Source organism: Chanos chanos, chromosome 3 (genome assembly GCF_902362185.1).
Source record: "Chanos chanos chromosome 3, fChaCha1.1, whole genome shotgun sequence".
In the NCBI taxonomy this organism is placed as follows: domain Eukaryota; kingdom Metazoa; phylum Chordata; class Actinopteri; order Gonorynchiformes; family Chanidae; genus Chanos; species Chanos chanos.
In genome coordinates, this window is record NC_044497.1 from 11,113,250 (window position 1) to 11,139,952 (window position 26,703).

General features: G+C 40.2%; 3 protein-coding genes across 5 annotated transcripts; all 3 read right to left on the minus strand.

Moving 5' to 3' along the window:
* Positions 1-1,610: 1,610 nt before the first annotated feature.
* pdk3a (pyruvate dehydrogenase kinase, isozyme 3a) lies at positions 1,611-9,682 on the minus strand. Of its 3 annotated transcripts, none has more exons than XM_030767316.1 (11): positions 9,383-9,682; positions 7,689-7,830; positions 7,532-7,603; positions 6,846-7,030; positions 6,563-6,652; positions 6,349-6,426; positions 6,043-6,119; positions 5,645-5,746; positions 4,253-4,360; positions 4,009-4,122; positions 1,611-3,862 (listed from the first exon to the last, which is right to left on the minus strand). In XM_030767316.1, exons 1-11 carry the CDS (start codon positions 9,483-9,485, stop codon positions 3,719-3,721), a joined length of 1,215 nt encoding a protein of 404 aa, XP_030623176.1. In that variant the 5' UTR covers positions 9,486-9,682; the 3' UTR covers positions 1,611-3,718. The 3 variants fall into 3 exon arrangements, with proteins under 3 accessions (XP_030623176.1, XP_030623175.1, XP_030623177.1); XM_030767315.1 differs by having other exon boundaries at positions 6,325-6,426; XM_030767317.1 differs by having other exon boundaries at positions 7,689-7,826; positions 9,379-9,682.
* Positions 9,683-10,675: 993 nt separating this feature from the next.
* Positions 10,676-16,865, minus strand: slc51a (solute carrier family 51 member A). The gene is made up of 8 exons (XM_030770203.1): positions 16,606-16,865; positions 14,821-14,972; positions 14,594-14,667; positions 14,016-14,174; positions 13,425-13,536; positions 13,200-13,346; positions 11,862-11,967; positions 10,676-11,423 (listed from the first exon to the last, which is right to left on the minus strand). The coding sequence occupies exons 1-8, from the start codon at positions 16,670-16,672 to the stop codon at positions 11,269-11,271; spliced, it is 972 nt and encodes a 323-aa protein (XP_030626063.1). The 5' UTR covers positions 16,673-16,865; the 3' UTR covers positions 10,676-11,268.
* A 3,210-nt stretch (positions 16,866-20,075) lies between these two features.
* Positions 20,076-26,546, minus strand: zdhhc20b (zDHHC palmitoyltransferase 20b). Its single transcript, XM_030768542.1, has 13 exons — positions 26,429-26,546; positions 25,316-25,342; positions 24,720-24,814; positions 24,340-24,460; positions 24,068-24,137; positions 23,674-23,706; positions 23,375-23,495; positions 22,509-22,641; positions 22,235-22,361; positions 21,913-22,002; positions 21,672-21,781; positions 21,544-21,591; positions 20,076-21,450 (listed from the first exon to the last, which is right to left on the minus strand). The coding sequence occupies exons 1-12, from the start codon at positions 26,544-26,546 to the stop codon at positions 21,548-21,550; spliced, it is 1,089 nt and encodes a 362-aa protein (XP_030624402.1). The 3' UTR covers positions 20,076-21,450; positions 21,544-21,547.
* Positions 26,547-26,703: the final 157 nt, after the last annotated feature.

Sequence of the window (26,703 nt, forward strand, 5' to 3'; positions counted from 1 at the left end):
TGAGCAAAGGTTTCAGAGAGCTGGAATAAGGTGAAAAGGCGAGTTCTGTAAAACGGACCTGCCCTCTAATGCTCAGGTCTGACTGACAGGATGAGTCTGCCCATGGAACAAAAAGCCTCTTCCCGTCCACTTTTCTATGTATGTGCTTTGTTTTTCTATTTACATATTGATTCACTCAGAGCTATCAGTTGAGAGAGCTTCTGTACAGCATGTTTATCTGTTGCTGTAACCATTCAAATTTATGAACACTCTTCAAAGATGTCAAACTTGCACAGGAGTTCTTGACTAGCTTTAGAAAGGCTGTCCCCCCCACCCCCCCCACCCCCATATAGAAACACTAGTGTTCATTGGTTATAACACTTTGTCCTATCAAAGGTGCATCTCCTTTTGTTCATATTCTGAAATCTTCAAAAGTTGTGAGAAAAAAAATGTGTCTGTGGCTGAATGTATACTAATGCCACAATAGGACGGTCACTTTCTCTGTGCATTTAGGTGACGATTTTCTTTCTGGGAGAGACTGTTCCAGTTGTCCAATGGCTTTTAGAGTACGTTACTTAAAAAAACAACAACAACAACAATCTTAAGGTACTTTCTGAAAGCAAAAGAGAACTTAGAACTTTCTCTATGATCAACAGTACACTCGACGCAGTGTACAACTGTGAAAAACACACTTCACTGTAAAATGAAAGAGCAGCATAAACCCCATCGTTTTTAACATAACTACTTTTTCACTCACTCGTCCTGTTGACGTAGAAATATTGTTGTGTATGATCTGTATGTAACCTTGCACTCTGTACAAACTTTGGAATGTGTTTTGTTTTTCTGGTTTGTTTGTATGATTTTATTTTTATGTAATATTCAACTTGGCTTATAAATGTAAATAAATGACGGACGATGAAAACGGAGAATGACCTGCTGTTAATATTGTATGATAATATTTGCAGATGCGCTATGACCTGCTGTATAGTCTGGAAACAGTCTCTCTCACATACGCACGTGTGCACGCCCACACAGACACACAGGAGTCCTGGTGGAAGATCTCTTTATTGAGTAGATGACGGGCAGGTTAGGTTGTTGGAATGGTTGACCACACCTTCATGATACTACAGGGTTTCGTGTCTGTGTACAGAATATAGGTTTTAGTCAGTGGGAAATGATCTGATATCACAAAGGTTAGAACATCTTTCTGCTGGTTCACTCAAAAGCAAAAATGTGGTTTGGATGGAGCACTACTAATGCTGGTGGCATTGAAAGTAACAGTGCCTATATTTACCATGCATCGACAGAGCACGCTCACAAATGAAGGTTATTTACTTATCACGGCTATACATGCCATGAAGGCTACAGTAACCATAAGGATCTACAAGCCAAAGGTGGCTGCACTGACTGTTAGTTTCAGCTGTTGAGTGATTATAGATTATGTGTGCGTGTTTTGAGTGTGACTCTGCAGTTCTGAGGGTTGCATACATCAGCACAGTTCTCTCGACACAGGAGGATCTGATGCCATCAAAGTGCTTTGTAAAACATCTCTACAAATCACGAAAAAAACCCCAAAACAAAACAAAACAAAAAAAACAGGTATCTGATTTATATTGATATATAATCCCACACAGTTTTCTAAACAAATTGTGTAATCTACCAGATTTTCAGATTAAGAGAAAGTTTGAAACTGACACTGACATCTTCCCTATGAGCAAACGAAAGGCTGTTCAGTAACAAAAATCCCTAATGCCACAGTTTCAATTCCATATGTCATCGAAAAAACCAAAGCGAGTGCTCCCTTCTACAAAAACGAACTGAATGTTGAAATAATTCTCTGATCTTTACCAGAGGACTTCCATGAGATTTGTGTGAAGGGTCGGTACGCATGGGTTACGACGGCATGCACTGAGGATGCTCACAAAGGTTTGATTTTGCGCTGATCAATAAATATTGACTCTTTCTTGATTGCCATTTCAAGAAACCGACAGTGAAATAAAAACCCAAACCAAACAACAATATGAAGTATCGTACTTCTCAAAATAGCAGTCATTTTTCATTACAGGAATGAAGTTGAGAGGTAAAAACAAACAAAACCAAACAAAACTGTGCGTATAGTTTCAAAACAGAGTCCTTTAGGAAAGGGGACACAGTAGGGAGTATGTGACTAATGATCCACTTCTTAACATATAAAAGGCTGAAAATATGAATTATAAAAATGAAAGAGTAGAAAAAAAAGTAACAACCTGTTCAGACTACAAATAATTCTACATTCCTGACAACGCAACAGAATAGTAAAAATCCTAATTTTGTATAAACCTGCGTTGAACCTGTTCCTTCTGTCTCTGTATCTCCTTTACAGTAAGTTCATGTTCAAGTGGAGTGTTATGCTCTATTACTTGCAAACATCTTGTTCCAGAAGAATAACAGTCTGCGTTTTCTCTTTCGTCCGTTGACATTCATTTTCACTATTCAGCAGAAGTGTAGGGTGTCATATTTCTATACTGACTAAAACTTTGGAAAGACTTATAACCACTGTTAAACAGCAGTACAGTGCTACCAAGTCTGGCTAATCAATCCCAAAAGTGTCATGAAACTCAATCAGAGAGAGGCCCAAACTTAACTGTAAATAGGTTACATCTCTGACTTCTATACGGCTACAAACATGTTCCCTGTCTTTTTCCAGAGCAGCCACGGGTTTGAACTGAAAGGTGAGGAAATGTTTACTTCACAAACAAAAAAAAAAAAAAAAAGAAAAAGAAAAAGAAAAAGAAAAAAAAAACAGCATGTCTTGTCATGTAGGTGTAAGGCTGTTATGGTGGAAGCTTTTTTTTTTTTTTTTGCTGGTCCCTTTGTTTACATGTCTTCAAATCATCATTCATACAGTAGCAGGAAGCTCAATATTGCTGATGTGTTAACTAAAACGGGGATGCATTTTTATGTATGGGCCAACACTACCCCTCGCTTACAATTAACTATCTCCCCTTTTTTCCCCCTTAATGGCAGTCATATGCTAATTATTTGTATATCCCTTAGTTCTTTAACACTTTAAAGACTGACATTAACAAACATATCAAATAAATATTGTTTTTACTACTATGAATCCTTCATAAATATATAAGTGCTTTTCTGTATGTGAAATTTGTTCCCATTGTACCTTGAAACGAAACATTTAGATTTTTTTTTTTCCTCCTTTCTCCTCACTTTACCTCTACAGTTCTCCATTTTGTTAGCTATGCTCATTTGCAAAACTGTGGTAGCCAAGGCAACAGCTGACTGACCCTCCATTGCCTCCGATTTCTCCCAAAAGCAGAAGATGAAGCGCTCTTTGTCTCGATCAGCTGAAACTCCAACCCACTTTCTCTGGCTCTTTGAGGGAGTTAAACAGGGGCCCTATTATGTGGCACTATAATTAGAGAATCCAAACCTCTTTTTTTTTTCTTTTTTTTTTTTTTCCTGGAGGCACAGAGTTGCACCCTCTGCTCTGAACCTCCATGGAGAACAAACACAAGGGGGCACTGTGACCACTGTCTCATGCTAGACAGGAGGGTAAAGGAGCAGACACACGATGACTGCGTCGAGAAAGGGATATCAACAGCTTTGTTCTGAGAATGCTGACAACCACAGAACACTTGGCATTGATGCAGGTTTGCAACAGCCACTAAAACCTAGACCAAAGAGAAAAGAACAGGGGGGCTCTGGTGCAATGGAGGCGGGCGCCCAGGAGAGACGAGCATGGTTATCTTTTGGCCTTGTACTTGGAGGCGTCTCGCGGTTCTTTGCTGGGGTTGCTCCAGTCGTCTGCTCCAGGGCCAGCTTGGTAGTGTCGCCACGCGGACTTGTTAAACACGGGCAAGCGCTCGAATGACTCGCTGGAGAGAGCCTAAGAAAAGGAAAGTAGCAAAATTCTTCTTTAATACTTCACGTTTAAAATTCTTCTTTAATGTTTAACGTTTTAGGAAAACGTCATTTAGCGCGCATACGCGCGCTTCGTTTTCCTGATGGGTTATGACATTGTGCCAACCATACCTTCAGGTATATGACAGCATCCGTTCCTACTCCCTCCATGGAGTAGAGTTTCAGGTCTCCCTGAAAGTAGCGCGCATATAGTCTGGATATGGGCAGCCCGTGTCCAAAACCTGCCTGAAGAGTCAGATTAAGAATTCATTATAGAACTCATTACTGATGTGGTGACGGGGGGGTTAGTGTTTGCATAATTGAGGTTGGCTCTGGGTGTGCCAGTGATTAAGCCTAAGTGAGGGTAGGGTTTTACCAGTGGTACGCGGGAGGAGTCCCGGCTGGGAGTGGGGGCTGTGGAGTACGTGTAATTAAAGAGCCGATCGATCTTCCTCAGTGGTACGCCTCCGCCCCGGTCACTGATCTGTGCGAATGAAGAGGTGCGTTATGTAATATCACGATTATTACTCATATGAACAGAGGGTGAACGAAATAATAGAATTACCATTATTACAGAGGCAGCTATACTACTGAGTCCTCTTATTTTGTAGCTACTCTCGCAGTTATAAAAGTTTGACAAGCAGCACATTATTGTGTGATTTTTTTTTTACAAAGTAACGTGACATGTCTGACCGATTCTTCTCCTGTTTTGTACTGTCAATGAATTGCAGATGGATCAGAAGCAAAAGCACACAGACACACACACACAAAAAAAAATAATAACAAGAAACAGTTTTATATGACAAGGGAAACCCTTGTCAGTTAAGAAAAACTGCATCCCATCTCTAATGGGGAAGAGTGATCACCAATCACCAAGTTCACAGACATGAATAAACACTCAATAGGATTGTTTCTAAAAACAAAGAACAATGGCTCCAGAAACAAAACCACAGCAGAATTAAACCAACACTTCTGTGAAGCAGTCTAAACAGCAATTGTAAACTGTGAGCTTCATCAAGCTCTGGAACACGATGGAACTTAACCGCCACAGGGAAACCGCCTGCAATCACAGCCTATAAGCAATTTGCATAACTTGGTGTAAATGAGCTCTAAACCTGAGCAATGGGTAGAAAGTAATATGGTCTCATGCGTTAAAATTTTTTTCCTACATCCAGATGTGTTTAGGTTGGCTTTGACCCACACTGGTCATCACCAAATGTTAAGAGTAGAATCTAATACAGTATTGTTAGCCATCTGATTTCACTGGGTCCAGTGATTGGTCTCCAAGGTAAAAGAGCTGCAGATGAAAATGAATCCATTTTGGCCAACCAGGCGCATCCTGTGGTACAAACACTCTTTTCTCGAGATGTTTCCATGGGCAGAGACAGTGAGTGTAAAACGGATTTAAGAGCGGTTTCATGAGGATGACAATGGCCTCCCCAGTCACCAGTTCTAAACATTGTCCTTCACTCCTTAAAAACTGGACCCTTTCCTTATTGGTCCAATACCCTGCTAGGAACAGTTCAGAGCTTGAGTGTAACCAAGGGGTGGGTGAGGGCAAGGGGTGTCTCAAATCCTTACTGGTTACTAGATATTTATTAGTGGTATTTCCAGTATTAATTGACAACCCATGAGTGTCTATGCATTTTGCATAACGTAACTTGACACAATGTCGACATGGCAAAGTGTTACATGTTTCTGCCAGGGACTAATGAAGATGCTTGGCCCTGAATGAGGAGTGACTCAGAGTTGCGGTCAGTCAGCTAACCTTGATTGACAGGTCCTCCTTCCCCAGAGTGACTTTGGCCTTGACTGGAGGAAGGCCTTCGTTACTGCCCTCATGAAGCTCCACCGTGGCCCTCATGGAATTCTACAAATACAAAAACACAGACTTATAAAAAGAAGCAAAAAAAAAAAAAAGACAGAAAAGCCGAGAGAATGAAAGTAAAGCCGAAGAGAATGAAAGTATGGCCACGACTGAAGTGAGCTATGCTAACACGCAAAATTCATTTTCCCGTAAAATGCCATTTTGTTCAAAGACCAAAAGTCTTCCCTGCATGTCCACACCAAACTATTTGGGCAAAATGGGCACGGGCATGTCAAGAATTAACGAGTGGTATAATCCCTGAACCACCGCATATACACAGTCAGCCATGAAACACCTACCTTAAACAACTCAAACAGCATGTGGAATAAGTGAGAGGGAACATAAACAGCTTGGATGGGCTTCTTGGGAGCTTTTGCTACGAGATAAAGGGTACGAAGCAGCACAGTTAATACAAATCAGCAGTTAGATGAAGTGTGTTCTTTCTGATTACAATAAAGAGAGAGAGCTTTTCTCCAACCCCAAAATTGCGGTCACGTAACCGTACTATAACTATGTGGGGAGGCCGGCGTAAAAACTGTGTAAAACCAACGTGAGATGACAGTTTCAAAATGTATTTTTACTTGATGGGATTCGTGGAAAAGTACCGTTGAATTCTTCTACTTCCAACTTTGGAGCAGCCAGATAGTACTGTTCGCACAGCATTTTAGCGGTCTCATAAGCATCTGAAACAGGAAACAAGATAAAGCAGTTAGCCCAAACAAAAACAAGACAGAGTGTGCCATCATGAAGACAATGTTTTGTAGGAAAACAAAAAAAAAAGAACAACAGGATCTCTAGTCAGAGGTTGTCGTGGCTCACCATTCACCACATCTGCAACATTGCACGTGGGGTCAATACTGCCGATGTGTTTGGGATGAGCTGGGTTTATGTCGTTTCCAAAAAGCAGAGCTATGATAAAAAGCAGACAGTTATGACCGAATGCAAGTTAAATAGCATAAAGAAGAGTTTCCTCAATAATGGAAAGTCTGAAATCTTACCAGTTTTCATTTTAGATAACTACTGTAGTCTCATATTAAACTGCTCGTTCACTCACATTAACAGTCAGTTTGAGTGCATTAGACTACATCTCCCTGTGACCTACTATGCTGGTTGATGAGCATGCGGAAAGAGATCCGGTTGGTGTAGAAGCGGTCCAGGAAGTACTGAATGTTTGTGCTGACAAACGGGTCGAAGCCAAACTTCTCCTTATACTCGATTACCCCCTGCGCCATGGTTGGGACAACATCATTGTGCCGGTTCCGTATTTCAATCAGAATTTCCAAGAAGCTACATTTGAGAAAATAGAATGTTCAAAGATTAAAGATGCTCAAATCATTAAAACGTAAAGGGGAAAAAACAAGCATGTAATGTGTGACGGGAAAAGCAAACCAAACAGATTACTGCCTCTACACAAATGACTGCCTCTCACCCTATTTCGTTATGCTACACTATCTACAAAGCTGCCCCAGAACCTATCTATCCAACAATCTAAGTCATTTCTAATGTGCCCTTTCAAGTCATGTAGAGCTGCTGAACACGTCCTAACTATGTTGTATAAATACTTTTTTGTGCCCTCGTCTGTGTAGGACAGCTGAACTGGTTTTGTCGACAGCACTGTTGTCTCTCATTATGCTTGCTCCATTCTTCAATGCTCTGCCAGTACTGCTTGTTCTCTGTCCAAGATTGTGCTGCAGTTTGTCCTAAATCCATCCATGTAATTCAAAGCAATAAGTGTTCCATATCCTTTGTTCTGGGCAGATGTTCAGAGGGAAGTGACCAACTACTTACTCATTCAGGGTGTGTGGATCCTCAGGGCTTCTGTTCTCATACTCTAGTAATTCCAGAAAACTCTGCATGTACCTGAGGACAGAACAAGCCCTGAGTCAGAATTAAACGGTACGGTAAACTGCTGAGACGAAATTTTGATTAATTTCCCATTACTTACCACTTCTGCACCAGTTTGACTGAGGGTTGGCTCAGCAGTTTGTCGGGTAACAGATTGACCTCTCTCATGGTATTCGCCAAACGCACGGGCAACTCCTTCCGCAAAAACATGTATGAGGTCTTTTCGCAGGCATTGTCCCTTCCTGTGACAAAGTTATTGCAGAGCAGGGTAGACAGGAAAACATAAGAGGCAGGAGGAGATAAAAGACTACTGGAATGACGTTGTGTCTGTTCACTACTATTTGAGCATATCTTGCCACAACCCAACAGGCCTCACAGGCCAGATCATGTAAAATACCAAATACTGAGTCATTTCAGTGTGAAGAAACATGTCCAGAGGGTTAAAAATCAGGACTTCCCATAGATTTATTTAGACCTTCCCTACATGCAGGAGAAGGGCAACGAAATTGACTCTGATGCAACTTATTTTTAATTACCTCATTGGTAAAGAAGCCAAGCTACATCAAGTACTCAGCAGACAAAATCAAACATAGCTTGTTTGATATGTAAACATTCCAAAAACATTTCTGAAACAAAAGCCCTGTTCTTTCAACCTACTGTTCACAGGAGCTTCTAACTGTTATATAATTGGAGCATGACAACGATACACAAATAATACACAGCGCAATAAGGGATACTGGGATGTTTTACAGGCTCATGGGCACTCTTTGATGAAGAGTGGAATTGTTTTATAGTTATATATATATTAACAAAGACATCAAAGTGACCAAATATGGTCATACAATACTAGGTTCCTGTTGCCCCCGATTGATAATTACAGTCCCTATCAGCGTTTGTTTGCTTGGTGTATACACGAGCAATTCAAGGGGACTAACAGTGAGAAATTTCATTTAGTAAAAAGACCATTATTAATTTGCATCAAAGAGTGACAAATTAAGTTGATACCACCCAAACTACACCCCATGTACTTTGTATGATGCAATGTGAAGTCTTTTACCTAAAATGGAATTTTATCGAGTATTTTAATCATTAAATATTCTACTTTCATAATATTTGTTCATTGCAGGCAATATTCTGTGATTTGACAAAACCCACACGACACCAGTTTCAAGAAAGGGTGCATGTCGTTGGATGTCGATCCTGTCGAGTCCCAGAATAAACAATCGTGAAATTCGTTGCTCATAGGAAAGGATCGGTCACCTTAGCATTATATTTGTTTTTAAACATGTTAAACCCAGACTAGAGTCCAAAGCATTTGTTTACAGAGTGAGGAAACAGCCCTGTCTGGAACGGGGCACACATGACGTTTGGAATCCTTGTCAAGGTCTCGGGCCACGAAGGGTTAAATCTTCATATGATGCGGAGAAACACTTGTGGGCCTTGTCCACAGTGAAAATGACTGACCTAATCATTTTTTTTTTAATTTCAAATGAGTTTTCAGATTGGTTTCCCCTAAACAGGCCCTCTTCGACTCTCTACATATACACTTACAACATCCAATACATTTTTCTCACACGATTCGAATAACACGACGCTGAACGAGAATCAAAACATAGGCGAAGCTTCAGCTGAACAATATATCACTAATGATGTGACTGAAACGCCTACAAACTGACAACACTGGACCGGTGCAAAAGTGTTGTGATACAAAGATTCAGCACGTCATACTAAAATGCATTGTGCATTACAAAAATCACCCGGTCCAGCACTGTGTGATATATGTTAGCTACTTACCAAATTCCAGAAATTGTTTGATTGACAGCGGCGAAGGTGAAAATCTTGAATAATATTCGATCTTTGGTGTGGTGCTTTTCAGGAGAAATGTAAACAACCTCATTATGGGAAAAGGAAAAATAAACGACCTGATGAAAACTGCTGGTCAATTTAAAACAATGATTTCACTTCACAGACGTAAAGGTCACTCCTTTTGCTACAGACATCTCTCTACCTGTTCGGGACTTCGCGTTTAAGACTCTTATAGTTACTGTTACATTAACCAAACTAAACTAAAACTAATTATTTTCCAGAATGGCTCCTTTCAAACATTGTTGCACTGTGCTGCACGTACACAAGCAAAGGTGCAACCATACACAACGCTGACTTACGACGAAATTTGATTGGCTAACGTTGATTATGCGCAACTAGGAAGCAAAAGCTAGAAGAATTGCCATTGGTTTTGTGGCCAGTCTCTCAAGAGCAACATTTTTTTCCCCAGTTATCGGTATGTCTGGTTGGAAAACAGTACAGAACATACCGAATGTTTCACAGGTAACAGCCTTCAACAGCACGTTGACAACACGTGTCAAAGGTCGCATAATTAGAGCAGTCTGTCATCACTCAGCGAGGGAACAAAAGATACTGTAGCGAACGGACTATAAGATATGTAGGTTCGTTATTATGTAGGTTTAGACAGGAAGAGGAAAGTGAAACTGTTAACCTATTTTAGTATCTGATTGGGTTTCCTCGGCTCTTTATGGCCCCGGGACCCATGCAAACATATTCTGATTCAAGAGCATATCCCACGTCGTACAGACCTTAATCCTCTGTTAACAAGCATGGCTATGAGAGGCTTAGAAGTGCTTTCCAAGGGGGTGATGCAATGTAACGTTCCTGTAGTGATTCGTCCGAGGGGTCTTACTCCGCTCGTGCTCAGCGGCTCCCTCAAAAGCCCAGGTTCTGCATTCTGCACACTCCTGAAGTATAATCCATTTTATTTCTATTCATTCTTAATCTTACGTAAATTTAGTGAATTCCTGTGTGTTCATCTCATAACCACCTATGGGCAGATCTTGTAACAAAACACAGAGCACCGTTAATGAAAATTTCTGTCGTTGGTTTTACGTGTGTTTAGCAGTCCTGGTGAGGAATACGTATTACAGTAAGACGCACAGTATTAAAATACTGTATGGTACAAGTACACAAGAACCAAATCTTTTATCTCTTTTTTTTTCTTTTAACTTGGACCATGTCTTTTTTCTTGACTAGAACATGACCATTTGACCAAAAAAATACACAATAATGCATTCCTGGTTTTATAAAAGTAAACTGCGGCTTTATTTGGCTTTGAAACTCCAAAGACAAACAGTGCTAATGGTAAATTCAGGAAAATATCAACTTTTACAATGACGCAAATCCTTACTTACAAGCATGGGAAAAGAGGAACAGAAGTGATATTTTCAGCCAGTCTTTATTAGCTGCTGTATATATTGTGTTGATAGGGAAGTTGCGCTTCTTTCTAAAGATGTCATCTCACTGAGATTGTCTTAAATGTTAAAGAGAAGACATTCTTTTATGGGTTCGTGTCCAGTTCACACTTTTCTGTGTGATGGAATGTCATTATTACTTGTAAACCAACTGACATCCATCATGGTGCCCTCTAAGAATTAATACAAAAAATAAAATACCATTTATATGCTTAATGTCCAAGATTACATTTGATACTGGGTGTTTGGCACAGCTCAAAGTATTCACATAAAAAGTGAATTAAATTCCAAGTCCATTCAAGTTCCAGATTGTCAGTCAGTTAAGGAAAGGTTATCCTGTTTCCCTGCATCACTAACTGGTCTCATTTCCAGAAAATTCTTTGTATACACAAACTGTCAGAGCACAGCTTTTCCCTTTCATGCCACATTTGCTGTGTTATTTGAGGACACAACCATCTTAGATTCTTCATCACTCTCTCCATCAGGCAAGGGCTCATACTGCCGTCGGTACAGAAGTCGAGTCACAAGCGTGATGATGAACATTTCCAAGATCAGAAGCTGCTGACTCATTACTGCATTGTGAGAGAGAGAGAGAGAGAGAGAGAGAGAGAGAGAGAGAGAGAGAATGAAATGTATGCTATTTTATAGTGTGACATCACAAGCCAGTGGACTGAGAGATGACGGTGTTTGATGTCCAAGAAAGGTTAAGTCAAAGGCAACTGGACTTGGTTGTTGATTCTTTGAAGATGTTTCACCTCTCATCCAAGAGGCTTCTTCAGTTCTGACTGACTGGTGGGAAGTCCAAGGTACTAGATACCTGATAAACTGAACTGAACTGATTCAAGAATCCACAACCAAGTCCACTTAACCTTTCTTGGATAACTATGATCTGGATGACTGAGAATCTTCACGGACATGGTGACTGATGGTTCATACTGATTTTGGCCAATGCTGAAAAAGGCCTGATGTTGTTTGTTCATGGTAAATGGAAACAGCGTAAATGCACTTACAGTAACCCCGTGCCTGGGAAGAGTAGGGTGGAGCACAAGCAATTGTTCCGTTCATGGCCAAGATGTTGATGATGGCCGATTGCAGCTGGCTAAGGACCAGCACCAACTGGGTAAACATGGAAAATACCATCAAAGGCACAATAAAAAAAAAAGAAGAAGAAGACTTGACCTACTTCAACAATTGAGGGAAAGCAGGGATATAGTTTTCTTCAGGGTTCGTACCCATTGTCACTGACAAGATTTCAAAACTTTTCCACGATTTTTCAATGACCTTTAATTAATTTTCCAAGACCTTTCACTTGCCCTGGCAGATATAAGCAGCAAAAACTACAATATAAATTATGTTTTATTTGTTCATTTTAAAATGTTTCATAAGTTACAGCAGGCATCTGAGCGCCAATGAAACTAAATAACATTACTATAATACTAAGTGAATATTTTGTGCCCAACTGCCCGTTGACTTCAAAGTTTTGCTGCTAACTAACTGTCCTGCCCCAGTCACAGCAAAGCTTTTTGCTAATATGCTAAATGCATGGTTTACTTACTAGCGTAGGTCGCTTTGAAGCCATATATCTTGCATAAGCAATAACGTAGGGCTACTCTATCTTTACTCAGCCTACAACTAATCAAGATTATTTTCAAACCAATGGCACTACGAGATGAGTTGAATCCTAGGCTATAAATTGGATTCGTCAACATCAGTAAAATGATAATTTGGACAAACAGAACTTCCCAAGAAAAGTGAATCACTTATCCTGTCTAAGACTGCCAGCATTTACAGTCAGTCATGTTCAAATTCAGACAAGGCTTTAGTCAGTATTGTTTTCGATAGAATATGACCGCCTCACGGGAATAGAACAATTTGATCACCATGATGTCTGACGGCCAAAATTAGATTTCCTATTAACTTACACTACTGAGGACGTGGTTAATGATTTGGAGGGCGGAGCTCAGACTGAAGCTTCACAGAGAATGAAACAAGATTGGATAAAATGTGTTTTCTCCCCTTATTCTCTGTTACCACACTGTTTAATGGGAGTAGGAAATGATTGGATTTTGTGACTCGCATTAATCCATTAAAATATACAATAAGGTATCATTTATCTCCTATGTCTCCCTTGTATAACAAAATCAAATTTCATGACTTTTCCAAAACTTTCAATGCATTTACTGAATTCCATGACTTCTCCGGGCCTAGAAAATTTTCCAGGATTTCCATGACCTCAGGAAACCCTATTTCTTGTAACAGAAGAAAGCACAGAGAGAAATAATAATGATAGGAGAGAAAGCAGAGAGACAGGGTCTAATTACAGATAGACTCATGATGTACCAACGCACCTGATACATTGCGTACTTGGGAATAATCTTCAAGCTCCGCAATGTGTTGCGCAGATGCATGAACATGATGGCAACAGGCCAGAGGGCAATAATCGTGAGAACTCCCACAAATGGATTAATCCAGATAGCTGCGCCAGTGATCTCCATCTATATAACAGAGACTCAGAGTTTTAGGAATGACTTCATACACATGCCAGTGTGGTTGTGACACGGGTCTACACTCACGTCAGCTACGTCATAGTTCCCGTTGGTCCAGAGGATGATGGAGAGGATGGTGAAGATCACCTTCAGTACAGCAAATTGAAAAGCCCCCAGTTTCAAAATGAACAAGGACCGCCTTAGGGGGGAAAAAAAAAAACATTGAGAGCCTATCCCTCAAAAATATATGTCAAATGGCTTTCAAAATAACTTCATGAATGAGGTATCAGCTTTACTGTATGAATTAAAAGGTTGTCAGAGATAACTGGATGGATAGTCTCTGTTTGACATGAGGGTGCATTGACCCTAAGATGTTGGTTTAAGTGATGGCACTAATGAACCTCAGAAAACGAAACCTGGAGAGAAGTTGAATGACCACAGGTGCAGTCATCCTGACCATATGCAAATACGATCAAAACCTAAAAACCGGTCGAAAATGTAGATTCAAAGAAAGATATTTGCTGTTTTCTTACAAACTTTTGTTTCTGACCGCTAAGTTAGAGCGGAGTACGCTAACCTAAATATAAAGGCAACATGAAGTATTTGTTAAAATGAACATGCTTCTCCATCCCTTTGTGGATATAACTCATGAGGCAGAATGGACTGAATCCCGGTTACCTCGTGACAGGCACCTGCGGCAGGCAGGGGCAGCAGCAGCAGCAAGGCCCAGTGCTGATTCTGAATGTCTTGTTCTTCGAACGCTTCAGAAATGCTTCATCGCCCCCACACTCTTCGATCATCAGAATCAAAAACTTAAAGACCACGATGGAGAAATACCTGAGACAAGGCAGAGGGCGGGACAGTGCATCAGCACACAAGCAGACAAGCGCGTGCACACACACGTACACACGTCAGACACAGATCAAATCACTGGTTGCGTTGACGATGTAGGCGAGATGGAGGAACGAGCTAGTTTTAGCCCTTCTTTTACAATCGACAAAGCCTGTCGGAGCAGCTTAACGCTTCTGTGGCCGTGGAAAATAAATACACGAAGACATGGGTGTATTTATTTCAGGAAGACATGTTTCCTGCCTCAACACGATCAAAAGAAGTTTTATCATGTTTATCATGAAGAAAAGAGGATAAAAAGAATACTGACTGAACCCACGAAAGGATTTATTTGACATTTGACAACACTTGGAACATCATCGGCAAAAGCCTAAAAGGAACCAAAGGAAGTTGACTGCTACACTTACGTGGCTGAAGTCATGTCTGTGAACATTGTAGCCTTTGGTATCCACATGCCCAGACAGGACATGGTTGCAATAACCTAAATCAAACGACAAGAGCAGTTCTCTTATATGGTAATAAATTGAATACTAGCAGAAGAGGTGGTGTATAATGATTTGAGTCACTGTTCATAAGACTACATTGATATGAAGTTTCTAGAAATGGTTATGAATATAAAAATCAAATTGCTCACTGGTGCTGCTCCATTCACCCAGATGATGGCACTTTTCTTGTTAGCTGCTACTTTCTTGTAGATGTAAACACACTCCTCAATGTAAATCAACACAGACACTGTAGCCATGAAGGTTAATACAGAGTAGAGGATTATCCCAAACAGATCCAGATCTGAAGAAAAAGAAAACCTTCAGCCATCAGTAACTGCTAAACTCGGATGAAAGCAAGATGTGATGAAATGTACCAGTTTTAGTAAAAGCTAAATTTAAAAAAAAAAGAAAAAGAAAGAAATGTCTTGTAATGTGTGACAACCACAAGCTGAAATGTATGAGTGTTCTTTTTTATTTTGTTTTACACACTTTATGCTATTTGTTTAGTACCAAGAGCCCACCACAGTCTGTCAGATACATGTATGGCAATCATTACCGATTACACATCACTGACAAACCCCTCCACTCCCAGCCGCGAGCTTCCATATATCATTCGTTCTGGACACAGTGTAGGCATTTACTCATGATGACTAAGACAGTCCTAACCAAAGAGATTCATGAAAACAATGTTTACTGGTCACATCTGTGCTAAGATTTCACACAAAACTTTAAATGAAACCAAACATTTGGAAATGTCTAAGTGAAAACAGATAGCTACCATATGCGACTGTTGGCTCTTCACACAAGAGTGACGTCGGAGGAGTAGGTTACCTAAACAATGTGTGTTTCACTAATTTTTGGCTTCATGTCAGTAAAATCTACCTCCACTTGCGAGAAGTAAAGGTAGAATGGACAAATCTGGGAAATGAGTAAGAGATTCAGGGAGATTAAGAAAACACATGTGTCCTTCTCTTTGTATTGTCCAGGAACTGCCCTATTCATCAGGGACGCAAAATGTAATTTCACCTTTAAATTTGTCTTTAATTGTGATGTCTTTCATTGAACCTACAGGGAAGGTAAACTGTCCTTTGAACTGTTATTTTAGGGTTTTTTTTTTTTTTTTTTTTTTTTTTTTTTTTACCTTGTTATAATGTTATATTGTAGCCAAAGTTGGGATGAGATCAGATACAGATTATCAAAATATATCATAATATTTAGTTGACATGTTCATCCAGTTAGAGTCATAAATTGCTTTTTCTGCCAGGGCGTATATGTTGCTGAAGCAACTTTGCAGTGCCTTGCTCAATGTACATTGGAGGTAAATCATCACATTTGGGGTTTACATGTCTACACACTGTCTTTCTCAACAATGAATGCCTTGAGTCAAACATCATACTTCATATATACATAAATACTTTTAACAAGGTGGCAAATCTCCTGGCATCAATTTAAACATGCGGATTTGTTTAAAATTTCTTTATTACTAATAAAGGGTAGCTTTTAAACTGAATTCTCCATTAGCAATATTGTTGTCAGAGTAACCTTGAGCAAATCAGATGTTTTCTCATGTGCTTGTCAAGAACTCTTTGGTATGTTAATCCGTCAGAGTAAAAGTGAAAGTTTATTTTAAATAAAAGGCTCTATCCAGAAAAGGTTTAGGAATATCTCAAATAGTGTAAATGCTTAATTAATCCATTCGTTTTGAGAGAATAGTACATACTTTTTTTTTAAAGGGAAAAATATTTGAATCATATTCCACTTTTGTCAGTAACGCTATGTTTCTGCTCATCCATGCATCTGTTGAAATTAAATTAACAGTTTTTGACAACATTTTTTATCAAACAAGCCTTTTCTAAAACAAATTAGAATGCTCAGCGTCTTCTAATAGTAGACTACCCATCAGGCTTCGGTTACAGTCATGAGAAATAACTCACTTAAAATGATGTCGAGAGCAAGCGGTGGTGGCCGTCTGCAACTTGGGTCTGTTCCGTTAAAATCCATGGTGAGTAATGTTCTTCAAAAGTCCTAGAAAAAAAGAGAATGGCAGGCGACTCTGACAAAAGCTCCACAGTTATAATCGTCTGTCGAAGTTTCGACGGTCGACAGTTCAGTGGAGTCAAAGGGGTTAAACTACTTTGTGGATATGTTCGAAGAGGAGCTGCCGCTTTCTCCTCATCCTCTACCTCTTTCTGGAGGAGACGGATAGATTGGTGTGAGTGGTTTATATTTGACAGAGAAGTACCGCCCACATTCATTACAGACTGATGAATTTATATGCGTAACCATCTTTGAAATGCAGATAAATAGCTGATTAATGCTGATTAATAAGGGATTCCTCAACATTTTTTCCAGTAGAATAAATACCGTGGTTTTGCTTTTGCGCAATAAACCCCACGATCTCCGAAAATATAGACACCGGGTCTGTGCGCACACTTGACTGTATCCAAATGTGCAGAATGATTGCAAATAAGCATTAGAGATGTTTTGGTCCAGTGAATTATTTGTGCTGATACAAGCTGCAAGTTGAGCCCAAAGCCCACAGTCAAAAATACATTCCTCATCACATGCCGACAGGCTACCATGGGAACCATCACAGTGGGTTGATCATGTGATTCACCAATTATTCACTAAGCTTCCTTGCTCTCAATATCAACGGAATCTCATAGGTTCGTGCTGACGACTTCACTACTTATGAAAACATTTATGCATAAATATCTACGGCAAGAAACAAAAGATAAACAAAGAGTTGAAAAATGTTATCCATTTAAGCCTCAAATCTTTGAGGCACTGCCCCCTAGCCATCTCTGCCGCCTTCAGTCTTTCAAAGAGAGCACTCAGAGAAAAGAGCATGTGATTCTAGCAAAGGGGACGTGGTTGTATTGAAATTGCATTAATTCGTTTTGAAAATCAATTCCAGTCAACTCCTCATATTTTCTGTTCATGTTCACTGCTGCATAGCAGATGATTTAAGTGTCTCTGAATGACGATGGGGCAGGCCATTACTTGAGGTAATCCTCACTAAATATCACCTCCCACTTATGCAACAGTGCCCTTGGCTTGTCCAGACTCTGATAAGGCTTGTTTGATTCTCTAACTCCTCTCAAGGATGAAACACTGAAACAGCCTTTTTGCCTTCTGACTTTTTGAACAAGAACCAAACTATACAGACTGAAAGTGACAGAAATTGGAAAGCTGATCTGATCTGACATCACACAGACAGTTGCAGACTTGTGATTTCTTATATCAAGGGACTATTGTAAACCTTCCCGTAACTAACCAAAAAAACTCCCTCAAGTTAAGGTTTTAACACCTGACTTACATTACTAGCAGCTGCTATCAATGTGTGACGGAGCTGATCTGAAATATGTAGGCTTCCATTTCTGTAAAGCAACTTAAAATAATATCCTGATCCAAAAAACGAAAGACAAAAAGCACACACACACACACAAAAAATCGCCAGCACTGAGGTCATTCACCCAAAAATGTCCACATGAACCCATGGCCCTTTCACAGAAGCACAAACATTGACAGAAATGACTTATGACACCATTCTTCAACAAAATACTACAACGCTTTTTTCATGCTTTCCTCTGTGATCCGTGAACGTTCTAAATGCATAATTACAAAGGCACAAAACAGCTTGAGGATGCACGATCTGTTAAGAGGAGCACAGCGTACGTGTTTAAGCTTGTGCAGTGTTTATTTTAAAGTTAAAGTGATCCTCTAGAAGATTTTAAGTTATTTTGAGGAAGTGCTATGGATAGGAGGCATGGCACATTTCATCCTACTGATGTGTGTGTGTGTGTGTGTGTGTGTGTGTGTGTGTGAGTTGAACGGCCGCAGTTTCGGTGAACCGGGCAGAGTTCAGTCTGACTGGTTACTCGACCAGAAGCACCACGCACCACACACACACACACACACACACACACTTCAGAAAGATAAACATAGTGAGAGCTGTATATCAGACAGGACACAAATAAAAAGCCAAAAGGGGGGTTAGAGTTTACATAAGAACATTTATTGTTGTTTCTGAACATAATATATGTAGGTTCATTCACGAAATATCAAAAAAAAAAAAAAAATCAGACAAGAAAAATATGAGGTCATTGTTTCTTTCTTTCTTTCTTTCTTTTTTTTTTTTTTACATTATCAATATAGATTTTAAAACACAACATCAAAAATAAAAATAATAATTAAAAAAAAAAAATTCAGGCTTGGACTATTAGCAAAGAACAAAGTTATACCGTACATGCAAAACATGGGCCCTGCTTTTTTGTTGTTTTTTTTTAATTTATTTTTGTAACCTTCAAAAATAAGACTGTAAAAATGGTCCAAGTTAATCCCTCCTGACAGCAGTCAATATGGCTTCACATATTTTCATTTTTTTTTTTTTTGATGATCACATTTGATGTCATTACAAATTAAGTATAAAAAGTAATTCCAAAACTAAATATGGCTGTTTTGTTTTTGTTTTGTTTTTTTTGTGTGATAGAAACTCATTAAAAAATAACCATTAGTTTAGTGCCATGCTTCTTGACACAAGCAAGATACACGCAATGTGTAATGACAAGGCCATGTGCATACGATGAAGCTTCTCGCAGATCACATTTCTCACAGCAGTTTTCCCCCGCTTTGCATAAAACCAGGTGCCATTACTTGTGTTAAATCGTCAAGACAATTCGAGGTGTAAAGAAAACAGCCTTCATTTTCATTCTCATAGAAACAACAGCTGGGTCTGTTTGGTATGAGCTGGTTAACTGAGTAAAAGTACCGTCAGTGGCTGCCAGTTATTTTGGTAAAGATCAAAAGGCTCCAAAAAGAAAAAAAAAAAAAAAAAAGTGTGTTTGTTATTCTGACCACGTTCGTCCCAAAATCTTGAATTACACCGTTCCGAGGAACTTCCCAGAGCCATTCCAAGAAACCTCGTGACTTCGGTTATTTCCTCGATTGGCAGACAATTAGAGCTACTCCTGCACAGACACTCTCAAGTCATGCTGTCTTGCTGTTCATAGGTGGGCTTAAATATATGGCAAATATTAATATGATTTTGACAGAGAGCAAGCAAATGATGAGTCAGGGATTTTTTTTTTGTCATCACTAAAAAAAAAAATCACACCATCTTACTCCCACTGCATTAACAAAAACGATAGTCAGCGATAGTTAAAGTACTCCACACTAATTTTTTTTACATCTGTTTACCACTCACGTCTCACTTACAGACAAAAAAACAACAAATGATTCACTTTTGCATCTTTGAAACATATTTCTAAAACTTTGGATCTGTTGAGTTACATGTACAATTATTTAATAGCAACTGAAGTAAATGGCTGACACCGTAAATATACATAAAAAGCTCAGAAATGGCAGTGGCACCCTCAGAGATGTTTACACAGCCTAGGCCAAGTTGATTCGTTCTCAGAAGATGAGGAACGCTGCCACCTAATGGACAACACAGGTATAGCAGCGTAGACCCCAATCAATAGTAAGTAAACCACTAACACATACACAAAAAGGTCTCATTTGGTTTTCCTTGGTGCCAACAGCCATACTGTGAGAGCAAAGAGACATTACCCTCATACTGTAAACACTCAGTGGAGGTGTAGAGCTCTGATAGTTCAGCCCTTTATTTGGCAATTCACGGTGTCCTAATGAGCGGCCACCTTCTGAAGTGTAATATTCAACACGGATCTCTTACAAAACAACAGTTAGACATAGGCAAAATACACGAGTGGAAATGAACAGAAGATAAAATCTCAAAAAACACTACTTTTGTCTCACAGGAGAATGAGCAGCTTATGAAAGCAATTAAAAGAGGGTTCTCCCAATTTAAAAAAAAAGAAAAAAAAAGCCTTTCAGTCTGAGGAGAGGAACACATTCCGCTAAGACAAGTTGCAGAACGACTGTGTTTTCTTCTTAGCCGTGAATAACAATCGGAGTAAAAAGGTCAATTAATGCATACACACTTAGCTGAATGAATTTAAAAAGTGCAAATGCGCCATCTTGTGCTCTTCCGTGTTCTAAACCCTTGACCTGAAGTTCACACGTGACTACTCAGCTCACCGATGGTTCCAGTCTATCAAACACCGAAGCTTCAAAGAATTCGCTCGTTCTCTAGTACAACGGGGAGTGTGAAATACCCTTGTTTGTTTAGTTGTCCATAGAAAAAGGTTAGAGACCAAGGGGGTTTCTCGTAGAAGGTGTTAAAGCTCATGTCCCCTGGATGACACACACTCCCCCCCCATTATGTAAACATCAGTTGTTCATTGGTTTCAGATCAAATTCCAACTTGTACTCCCTGAAGTCCCAAACTTGAAGAGCAGCATCCGGTGCGAAGGCCATTTCCATTGGTAGTGCAATTCTGAGTCAACACTTGAAGACCAATCTCATCATAATCTCATCAATGCCCGATGAAGCATGCAGGTGGATGCATACGGGGCTATTCTTTTCTTATTTTTTTTACACTGCATGAGAGTAAATGTGGGGATTTATGCAGTAAATAGTGTGCAAACAAGACAGGATGGGAGAAGAAGGTGGCCAAAGATTCTGGAGGCAAGCACACGACATTCAGAAAGTGGCTGAATGAAACCACCGAGGAGAAGTACAGGATGTGATCATATCGACTATGGCTGTACTTGAGGGGATGACTGTCGTGTTGACTGAAAAGGAGTGATTTAAGGCATCATATCTGATGGCTGTGTTTCTCCTACACAATCTCAAAACCTGGGAGTGAAAAGGCTAAGGAACACTGAAGATCCACCGTCCATCAGTTCCAGCTGGCCCTGCGGGGTGGGGTTTGGGGGGGGTAAACAACAACATCAGTCAAATATTCGACGGCTGTCCATCATCCATTTTGATACATCTGGTTGACTCACCAGGCTATGACTCGTTCTCCACTGATATTGTGATGGTCTCACTTTCCTCTGCAATACAACAGCAAACGTTGATTTTCAATTCCAAGAACCTTCACAAAAACCTACAAGGTGCCACTGTACGAACATACCGAATTTCAAGGCATCAGTTAGCTGGTCGTCATTGCTATGGTGGTCGTTGTCAAGGAGACGATTCTGTGACTCACTGAGGGCACTTGGTTGGACAGCTCCATCTTCATCACTGTGAAATATATGCAATTTCTAGGAAAACTGTCCTTCTACAGATGGTTCCTAAAGCAAAAAAATTCTAACTGGGTTATTTTTTGCTGTATTATAAGCCTGTGGTGACCAGAATACATGTAATTCACTCACCTTTTATTCAGTTCTGGATGTAGAACAGCCGCCGGCTGCTCTGGATCAGCGTTAACAAGTCGTGTGGGAAATGTGAGCCCATCTCCTTGACTTATTAAAAAAAAAAAAAAAAATGAAATACAGGAAGTGTGGCTTACGTAATCTGAATTACACATCATAAATCAACAACTAATGCAACACAGCAAATGCTAGAAGATAGAAGTGATTTTTTTTTTTTGAAAAAGGGACTTTTACAGAGCATAATCTGTAACACCATCAGTCTGTTAGTAGTGTGAGGAGCAGTGTGTGAACTGTAAGCCATCGACAATCCTCAGCCTCTCACCTAGTGAAGACTGGCAGCAACCAGTACTTCTTTTGATCTCCAAACACCTGGGCAATGTTCTTGGAGAAGCCCAGGGAGAATCCGTTTTTATCGGGGCCATTTCTAAAGACAGGAGCCCTGAAAGCCTCTGGATGAAGGTTTACAGACGAGGGCGGGCAGACAGACAGACAGAGCAGCCACATATGAGTACCACTAACCCACTCAAACAGCAGAGTTGTCTTGATAAGTACAGATGATGAGAGCAGAGAGGGGGGAGCGTGGAGGCATGGATTACCTATAGTGGATCTGTTCTTTCCTACAAGCCACAGGTGGTACGTGAAGAGTGACAGAATACTGATGCAGAACATGGCCGCCACAAAAAAGAGAAATAAGACATGGAATTTGGCTTGCGAGTCTGGCAGGTCGTTCTGAGAAGAGGGCAAAGAGAGAGGAGAGTTGTAAGAGACGGGTCAACGTTTGGGTTAAGATAACGGGTCACTCTACCAACCGCATCACTCAAGACAACCTGACGCATGTCCTTTTACCACAAAGCTTCAAGCTTAAGACTGTGCGAAACACTGTTTTCTGCATTAATGAACTGTACCCACGCGAATAGCTAATAAACACGCATCAGCGGTGCTGGTTACCTCTGGACAATTCTCTGCCGATTTCCTCCGGCAAAGCTTAGTGCAAACAGAGACAGACTGTTAGACACAAGGAGAAGACAGCAGGAAAGCAGAAGATTTTTTGTTTTTTCAGACGTTAAAGCTAATGGGAAGAGGAAGGCAAAAAAGAAAAAAAAAGGGTTAAACAGATTGGTGAGATAAGAGCAAAACAGATGGGCCGTCAGCCCAAACGTAAAGATGGAGAGATAAAACATAAGGGGAAGAGAACGAAAAGGGAAAAAGTTTGTGTCAGCTGAGGTGGGAACAGGCAGAGAGGGAAAGAGTCGGTGGCCGCTTCATGGGAGACAAAGAACCACTGTTTGACTAGCAGCTGCCAAAGAAAATGCAAAAGCTGTGATGTAGACCTATGAAATAACAGCGATAGTCTCAAAAACACTTTCCCTTCAGTGGTATGAGTATGGTAGTGAAAAAAAAATTCACAGACAAGCATGAAAAACACTAGGCATCGGGACTCTGAGCAGTGTTGTGTACTCACTGTCCAAAACTTGATGAAGTACTGAAGGACAGTGGCAGCGATGAACAAACAGTAAACCAGGGAGTAGGCTAAGAACAGGATGAAGTATTTGTAGTTGGAGAAACCAACACAGTTGTTCACCCTGTGAAGAAGACAACAATACAGAGTCAGGTCACACATCTAAAAAAAAACAAAAACCCAAAACAAAAACAATCACAGTACCTCCCTAAAACAAAAACATCTCATCACAAACACAGTCTTTCCTCTACCGTGCTGTCCAGTTGTTACAGTGTAAGGAAAAGGTAAAGTCTGTTACTTACCATGGACAGTGGTGATCCATCTTCAACACACACCTGAAGAGAAAGATAGCAGGGAAAAGACAAAAAACGAATAAAAGCAAACCGGAAAAATCAGCTGAGTTGACACTAGAAGGACTAACTGAATTTGAGCAGGGCGAGCAAACTTTGATGTCTAGCACACTTCCGGATGATTAACTAACTTCAGTCAAAATAATGTAGCAGAACTGCATTCCCCAAATTCTGACAAATTTTTAAACCTTATTGGTGACATTTTAAAGACCATACTAACACTTCAGTTTATAAAATCTCTGCTTTCATCCATTTAAAAAAAATGTATTTAAAGCAGATATTTAGCGTAAAGGGGAAAAGGTAAATGGCATGGCTTATGGCAAGGTAAAGGAGAGGATAAACTCACATGTCACAGGCGGAGCAGTGATGGCACCTGTCTGGTTTAATCACCTGGCAACGGTCACAATAGCGGATGGCTGAGGAGGAGTAGTCAATGACTTTGATTAATATCAGGACTAAGGTTAAGTCAGATGGTGATATGATGATGGGTGGGTTTTAAATGGTAGAAACGCAGAGAAGATGAGGGGGGGGCACAATTCAGAGAGTGTGTGAGGTCTCTAAGACATGTATCTCCTGTACAGATGTATGTTTGACTGAGAATAGGGGAGCGGCTCTCACCCCCGGCTCCTGTGCGGGTGTAGAGCGGCAGACTGCTGGCCGCTCTCTTCAGAATCTCCTGCTGTGCCTCCGGACGCTCCTCCTTCTCATACTGCTCCTTCTCAGATTTGGCCAAACAGAACTGAGGGAGAGTGGGACAGATTACAAAAACAAACAGAAAACACATGGGCCATGTTAACACTGTTTGCCTTCATACGCTTTAGCAAATTCCTCCAAGTGTCGCTCTCATTCAAGCATTTTGTCGACTGATCATTATGTTACTGTTTCTGCACACATGTTTTCTGTTGTCACCGTAGTACAAAGGAGACATTGCCACCATGCTCAAAACCTCGTTCTCCACCATGTAACAAACAACTGTACAGTGCTGATGGTGAATCTACCTCTTTGGAGGGGTTGGCTGGTTTGGTGAAGATGGTCTTGCAGTAGGACCATACAAACATGATGAAAGACAGATGAAAGACGACTAAGTAGACGACTGGAAAAAGACAGAAAAAGGAGATGATACTTTTAAGACTGTCCTACAAATCAAAACTGGCACTGAGTAAAAGTGAGAGAGAGAGAGAGAGAGAGAGAGAGAGAGTGCGCTATTTTTCACTCAAGAGAAATATTCAATAAACATTAGTTTATTTGGAGCGGAGGACAGCAAACTGAGGTCATCACTCTAAAACCTGATGCCTTTGATTAGAAATGCACTAAAGCTTGTGCTAGCTGGTATGTGTTCAGCACAATCAGCAAGGAGATGGAGACTTAAGAGTTTAGATTTAAGAGACCAACTCATATATCTTGGGCAGTCAGAATCTATTCCAGTTTACTGATACCATATCTCACATCTGATGTATTCAAAACAAAACAAGATAACTCTTAAAATAGAAACATAACAAGCCACTGATTGCAACTAATGAGTCAATTATAACATCAAGAGTGATTACATGGTGAATTAAATAGGTTATAAAAGAGGAAACTGAATTAAACTTACCCTTTTCTCCGATACTGAGGATTGTGACTGTAGAAGGAAAAATAAAAGAAATGAACTCAATGCGGGTGTCATATGTGTCAAACACGGTACAGTCACTATAAAGCAATGCCTGGGGCTAGTTGAAAAATTAGTTGCGATATCGACAAAAACTCTTGCTGTGATTACCCAACGTTCTCTGCTGTAAATAGTGTTCCTGATCCAATTATGAATTCTCAGTTCAGTTCTGACAGTTAATCACAGAGCCCGGCGACTCGTGGCCCACGGATCACTTAGACGATACATGAGCAAAAAACAAACCCGCTTTGCTTTGATAGGGGTGTGCCACTTGATATGTACTACAAGTGCAGGTCAGCAGGAGTAAATCGTTAACAAGTTTCACAACAGGGGCTATAGCTACTCAAGGAAGTTTGAAAACAAGCTGCCGAACTCTTATTTCTGATTGCCCAGCTAAACCAGTAGCTTTGGATGGTGACGAGTGTCACATTCAATTTTTGGCATATTTCCTGGACCCCAGCCCAATTTCCGAACGATATTACAGTTAGTAGACGTCACCCATCCCTGAACTAATGTTGATGTGACGTGAACCGAGACACAGTGTTTACAGACTCCAGCGTTAACTAGTTAGATAGAGCATTTTTGAGACTTGCCGTTCGGTTACTAAATAAAAGGTACGGCTCGCCCTCACCAGTTGTTAAAAAAAACTGAACTGAATAGTAACTTGTGGATAACGGACCTCACTTCGATGTCTAATTAGGTAATCCAGACAGTAGCTAGCAGCATTTGGTTGATTAATCTGACGAACCGACTACTTACGTTAATCAAAAACTGGTAGGATAGTTAATTTGGAAAACAATAACTCGTTTACGAGCCAGTAACTGTTTTAACTGATTATTTGTGCCCCGTAGTTTCAATGGTAAACGAGTCTTTGCTGAGATAAACCCCAAGACCTAAAGCAAATTTAAATAGCAAGTCCGATATTCATTAAAGGTAAGTGGCTTTGGCTTTTCCAATTACTTCCTACTTCCCGCTTGGCTAGCTAACATTACTAGCTTGCCTTGTCAAAGTGAGAGATATGAAAAAATAATTTGTCATTGTGGCAAAAATTACACTTACAAATACACAGCTCCACGACATAGGCATAGTAAGACCAGCACACAACTAAGGCGATAAAAATGACCGGAATCCAGGCTAAACCCCGTTGGCAGCATCTCAGTACATGTGTGGGCGCCATCTTTCCTCTCAGACGACAAAGATAGGCGGAACGATACCGTCACCTCTTTCGCTCAATCTATGCAGGGCCTTCAAAGCTAAAACGGTAATGCCCACTTAATTAATGCCCGCTTCATCGTTGATAACGGAGAAATGTAAATTTGACTTCAGCTTATCAT

Excerpts from the sequence above, each read along its gene's own strand:
- slc51a (XM_030770203.1), bottom strand. The coding sequence starts at position 16,672 with ATGGATTTTAACGGAACAGACCCAAGTTGCAGACGGCCACCACCGCTT. Across the intron at positions 14,175-14,593 it reads ACAGACATGACTTCAGCCAC|GTATTTCTCCATCGTGGTCT; the intron begins GTAAGTGTAGCA and ends GCCTTGTCTCAG. Across the intron at positions 13,537-14,015 it reads CCGCAGGTGCCTGTCACGAG|GCGGTCCTTGTTCATTTTGA; the intron begins GTAACCGGGATT and ends TTCCCCCCTAAG.
- zdhhc20b (XM_030768542.1), bottom strand. The coding sequence starts at position 26,546 with ATGGCGCCCACACATGTACTGAGATGCTGCCAACGGGGTTTAGCCTGG. Across the intron at positions 25,343-26,428 it reads TGTCGTGGAGCTGTGTATTT|TCACAATCCTCAGTATCGGA; the intron begins GTAAGTGTAATT and ends TTCCTTCTACAG. Across the intron at positions 24,461-24,719 it reads CAGCCAACCCCTCCAAAGAG|TTCTGTTTGGCCAAATCTGA; the intron begins GTAGATTCACCA and ends ACTCTCCCTCAG.
- pdk3a (XM_030767315.1), bottom strand. The coding sequence starts at position 9,485 with ATGAGGTTGTTTACATTTCTCCTGAAAAGCACCACACCAAAGATCGAA. Across the intron at positions 7,604-7,688 it reads GTCAAACTGGTGCAGAAGTG|GTACATGCAGAGTTTTCTGG; the intron begins GTAAGTAATGGG and ends TTCTGTCCTCAG. Across the intron at positions 4,123-4,252 it reads ACTCCTCCCGCGTACCACTG|GCAGGTTTTGGACACGGGCT; the intron begins GTAAAACCCTAC and ends CTGACTCTTCAG.